The sequence below is a fragment of the Coffea eugenioides genome, chromosome 2, assembly GCF_003713205.1.
Source record: "Coffea eugenioides isolate CCC68of chromosome 2, Ceug_1.0, whole genome shotgun sequence".
Taxonomy (NCBI): Eukaryota; Viridiplantae; Streptophyta; class Magnoliopsida; order Gentianales; family Rubiaceae; genus Coffea; species Coffea eugenioides.
This window is the reverse complement of record NC_040036.1, coordinates 56510679-56516255: the sequence shown is the minus strand read 5'-3', so window position 1 is coordinate 56516255 and position 5577 is coordinate 56510679. Positions and strand designations below refer to the sequence as shown.

General features: G+C 38.8%; 1 protein-coding gene across 1 annotated transcript; it reads right to left on the bottom strand.

The window, feature by feature from the left end:
• Positions 1 to 3547: 3547 nt before the first annotated feature.
• Positions 3548 to 5034, bottom strand: LOC113759924. The gene is made up of 2 exons (XM_027302502.1): positions 4864 to 5034; positions 3548 to 4243 (listed from the first exon to the last, which is right to left on the bottom strand). The coding sequence occupies exons 1-2, from the start codon at positions 5032 to 5034 to the stop codon at positions 3548 to 3550; spliced, it is 867 nt and encodes a 288-aa protein (XP_027158303.1).
• Between the last annotated feature and the right edge of the window lie 543 nt (positions 5035 to 5577).

Below are 5577 nucleotides of genomic sequence, written 5' to 3'. Positions count from 1 at the left end.
GCACCTTTGTTTCTCAAACCACTTCACCACTCACCTTAATCCTACCAAGAGAAAGGTTTTTATGGAGCAAATCAAAGTTTTAGCGATTGGTTTGTGAGATCAAGGCAAGAAATTGAAGAAAAAAGTTGGAGGTTTCTTTCTTTTCTCTCCCTAAGGAGTTCGGCCAAGAGAGTTTCAAATGAAGAAATAAAATGGCCAAAATTAGCTTTAAGATGGTAAAGAAATATCTTGGTCAAAAGTCCAAGGGTGAATTGAATGGTGACACTTTTCACCTTTTAGCTTAAAACTTATCTTTTTGTCTCTCTAATACAAATCTCTTAGCACCTTGTAAAATAATATCACTTAATACAAACCTCCAACAAGTTGTCAAAAATATATTGCATTTACCGCACTAGCGGGTTCCACGTCTATAATACACTTCAAACTTAACGTGGACTAACTCGTATCAAGGAAATGATTTGAAAATTATATTCCTTTATAAAAATGTATAGAAAATTAATATCTTGAAGAAAGGTACAAAATTATAAACAAGGAAACAAAATAATGTCTAGAAAATATATAAAAATTTTCGGGTTCTCACACTCATTCTTTCGGGGCGTCACATAAGATCTGTACCGGTCTTTCTTCATAAGTCAGAGATTTGTCAAGGTCAATTTCTTCTGGCTTCAGTATATGAGTGGGGTTTGGATGATGCTTCTTCAACATAGAAACATGAAATATGTCATGGATCTTGGATAAACTCGCTGGTAACTCTAACCCATAGGCCACATTCCCTACTCGTTGAAGAATCTGGAAAGGCCCCACGTATCTCAATTGAAGATTCTTTCCTTTTTGCACCGTGAAACTTCGAAGTGGTGTAACCTTTAAAAATACCTTATCCCCAACTTCAAACTCCAAATCCTTTCGTCGATTATCTGCGTAACTCTTCTATCGGCTTTGTGTTGTCTGAAGCTTCTGACGTATCACCTTCACCTCCTCATAAGCATCTTCGATCCATGGTACTGCAATTGGGTCTAAAATCCTTGATTCCCCTACTTTATTCTAGTATATTGGTGATTGGCACTTTCTTCCACAGAGAGTTTCGTATAGTGCCATTTGTATGGAGGAATGATAACTATTATTATATGCAAATTCAACTAACGCCATATACAGTCCCCAACTTCCACCAAAATCCAAAATACAAGCCCTTAGCATGTCCTCGAGTTTTTGAATTGTTCTCTCTGACTGTCCATCAATTTGGGGATGATAAGTAGTACTAAAGTTCAACTTGGTCCCAAGACTTCTTGTAACTGTTGCAGAAACGAGACACAAATCACGGATCTCTATCGGAAACAATGCTTACTAGGATCCCATGCAATCTCACTATCTCATCCATATATAGTTGGGCTAATTTTTCCAAGGAGTATCTCATATTTATAGGCAAGAAATAACCAGACTTCGTCAACCTGTCAACTATTACCCAAACTGATCATGACCTTTCTGAGTACGGGATAATTCTGACACAAAATTCATCTTAATATGTTCCCATTTCCACTCAGGGATTTCAAGAAGTTGTAAAAGACCTGAGGATTTCTGATGTTCAGTTTTTACTTGTTAACACACTAAATATTTTTGGATAAACTGAGTAATTTCCTTCTTCATATTATCCCACCAATACAGTCCCTTCAAATTCTGGTACATTTTACTGCTTCTGGGATGTACTGTATACTTAGATCGATGTGCCTCTTCCAAAATGTCTCCTTTTATTATTTCATCTTGCGGCACCACTATCCGCTTACGAAATTTCAAAATACCCTCGAAACTCACATTAAAGTTTGATATTTCCCCTTTTTGCACTTTTTCTACCTATTTTGTACTATCCAATCATTTTTCTGAGCTTCTTTTTTTCGGTCCAACAAATCAGATTTCACCATGATATTCCCCAAGATCACTCTCTGTTGGTCCAGCCACGGATTCCATTTACTCACTTTTTCCATCAACTTCCATTCCTTAATCATTAATCCAGCTACTTGAACTTTTTGGTTCAAAGCATCTACTACAACGTTGGCCTTTCCCGGGTGGTAGTTAATTGTATAGTCATAATCCTCAAGAAATTCTACCCACCGACGCTGTCTCAAGTTTAGTTCCTTCTGAGAGAATAGATATTTTAGGCTCTCATGGTCGGTATAAACCTTAAAAGTCACCCCATATAAGTAATGCATCCACTTCTTTAGGGTAAAACTACAGCGGCCAATTCCAAGTCATGAGTCGGGTAATTCCGCTCATGGGATTTTAATTTCCTGGAGGCATAGGCAATTATACTTCCATTCTGCATTAGAGCACATCCCAATCCTTCTCTTGAGGTGTCCGTATATACGGCGAAACTGTCTTTTCCATTTGGTAAGGCTAAAACTGACGCCGAAATTAACCGTTTCTTTAATTCTCGAAAACTCGCTTTACACTTAGAATTCCAGACAAATTGACTATGCTTTTTCATTAGATCGGTTAAAGACCCTACTAATTTGGAGAAGTCCTTGATGAACCGACAGTAATATCCTGCTAAACCCAGGAAACTACGGATCTCAATTGGAGTTTCTGGTTGTTTCCACTCAGTTATGGCTTCTATTTTCACTAGATCCATGGAAATGCCATTTTTAGATATTACATGCCCTAGAAAAGAAATTTACTCCAGTCAAAACTCACACTTGCTAAACTTGGCATATAACTGATGTTCTCTCAAGATCTGTAAAACTATTCTCAAATGCCGTTCACGATCCTCTCGAATTTTAGAGTATACCAAGATATCATCTATGAATTCCACGACAAATTGATCCAAATAAAATTTAAAAACTCAATACATCAAATTCATAAATGCAGCCGGAGCATTTGTTAGACCAAATGGCATCACTGCAAACTCGAAATATCCATATCTGGAATTAAAAGCAGTTTTCGGTATGTCCTCCTGCTTAATTTGTAATTGATAGTAACCTTGCATCAAGTCCAACTCAGAGAAAGCCACTGCTCCTTGCAACTGATAAAACAACTCGTCAATGTGCGGCAAAGGATATTTATTTTTCACCGTGACATCATTTAAGCCGCGATAGTCTATACAGAGTTTCAAACTACCATCCTTCTTTTTAACAAATAGAACAGGCGCTCTCCAAGGTGATTCTCTTTCTCGAATAAACATGCACTCTAACAAATCCTATAACTGCAGTTTTAGTTCCTTGAATTCGGCAGGGGCCATTCGGTATGGTGCTTTTGCAATAGGAGTGGTTCCAGGCACCAAATCAATCTTAAATTCTATTTCCCTCTCTAGCGGCATCGACTTCAACTCGTCAGGGAAAACATCAAAAATTTCATTTACTACTAACACATCCTCCAATTTCACCTTATCTCCAAGAGTATTAATTAGGAAAACTAAGTAACCCTACGCCCCTTTATTCAATAATTTTCTGACTTGAATTTTTGATATAAGTGCAGACAAGACTAGTCTACCTCTCACATCCAATCTTAGGGTTGCCTCTCCTAGTATACAGAACTTCACCACCTTAGTCTTGCAATTCAATTAAATATTATAACGAGCCAACCAATCCATTCCCATAATCACATCATACCCCTTGAGGTCTAAATTTATCAAATCTACTATCAACTTCCGTTCTCTGACCCAAACCTCACAATTTTTATAAATTATGTTGGTAATTAGGCTTTGATCCTCAGTAGGTGTTCTAACTTTCAAATCATAGGGTAATTTAACTGGATTCACATCAATACCATACATGAAGGTAGGATTTACAAAAGAATGGGTTGCCCCAGGGTCAATTAAAAGCTTAGCTAAGCGGTGGAATACAGGAATCATACCTACCACCTTTTCAGATGACTCAGGAGCTCGCTGATGATCCAAGGCATAAACCCTCGCAGAAACTTTCGGTCTGCTCCCACTAGCAGTAGGTTGCTTAGGGTTTGACTTCTCTAGCTGCAAACCCTCATTTTCTTCACGGGTTTTAACAAGATAGGTGGCAATCTGATGCTCGGAACTTCCGCAACGGAGACATTTCTTCATCTTTCGCCAGCAAGTATACTCGATGTGGTGTGTTTTACCACAATATCCATAGCTTACTCGAGGAGCTGGTGCAAGAGCTCCTTGGGAGACAATCCTCTGTTGTTCTCTTCTATTTTGTGCCCCTCTGGATGGAGCTCCTCTCGGTGTCCCTGAGATTCGAACTCCACCCGTGCCTCTTCCAAACTTAGGAGGAGGCACATTCTGATCATCTCGCCCGGTAGTACTACTAGATGCACTTCATCTATTTGCTTGAAAAGTCCGAACTTGAAATCGGGCCTACTCCACTCGTTGAACTTTCTCAAGAGCATTTTTAAATGTATTAATTTGAGTTGCAGCTAAGTCTTTTTGGATTTTCACATTCAAACCCTGCACAAGTCGCCTTATGCGTTTCTGCTCAGTAACCATTAGTTTTGGAGCAAATTTAAAGAGTTGGTTGAACTGGGTCTCATATTCTACCATACTTGAAGTGCCTTGGCGTAGTTTGATAAATTCATCCTTTCTTTTCTCTTGAATTAAAGACGGAAGAAATTTCTCATTAAATTCTTTGGTGAAGTTAAACCAAGTACGTGGGATTTACTCCCTGTCCCATTTTGCTCTTACTACGTTTCACCAGGAACGAGCCGCGCCTTCCAACTAGAAAACAGCGAAAGTCACTTGCATTTCCTCGGTGTAGTGTAATGCAGCAAATATATCCACCATTCTTTCAAATCAATTCTCGGCAATTTCGGGATTTGGTTCTCCAAGAAATTTAGGAGAAGAAAACTTTTAGAACCGTTCCTGGGCCCTATCTTCGCCTACTTTCGTGTCTCTTTGCTGATTACCGGGCACTTGACCTTACTGGTGATACGATTGATAGCCGTAACTATCTGGTCCCTTTCTTCACCTCCAGGTCCCTGGCTCTGATTTGCTACAGATCCTTGTTTCTCTTCTTGATCCTGGACTTGCCTGGGTCCACGCCCACGGCCCCGACCACGTTGTTGTTTACCCTCCATTATTTCTCACCGGTCTAGGGTCCACGGATTATAACTAATCGGTAAGTAAGTATTTGTATATAATAGATACTTATGCATAATCAAAAGTCAAAGGGAAATAAAGTCAGAATCACGATAAGCAAGTGAAAACTCCAAGGGTTAAATACCAAAAATCTCCCTGTGGTTTGACTAATGTTCACTTTACCTCCCTATTGTTTGGAAACCTACAATTTGACTGCTCGTCGTTTCAACTAAAGTAAAAGTCTGACGGAAAACATCCAAACTAACGTCTGAAAGGAAAATGTCAAAATTGCCCCTCTATAAGTCAAACCCTTGGAAGAATGTTTCGTGCATTTGAGAATGGGTAAAATACCAAAAATCCCCCTATGATTTGCCAAATGTACACTTTAACTCCCTATGGTTTGAAAACCTATAATTTAACTCCCTGTCGTTTCACTTAAAGTGAAAGTCTGACAGAAATACCGTTATTGTAGATGTTTTCTATTAGACTTTCACTTTAGTTGAAACGACAGGGAGTTAAATTGTAGGTTTCCAAATCATAGG

Excerpts from the sequence above, each read along its gene's own strand:
- LOC113759924 (XM_027302502.1), bottom strand. The coding sequence starts at position 5,034 with ATGGAGGGTAAACAACAACGTGGTCGGGGCCGTGGGCGTGGACCCAGG. Across the intron at positions 4,244-4,863 it reads CCAGTAAGGTCAAGTGCCCG|AATGTGCCTCCTCCTAAGTT; the intron begins GTAATCAGCAAA and ends CGAGATGATCAG.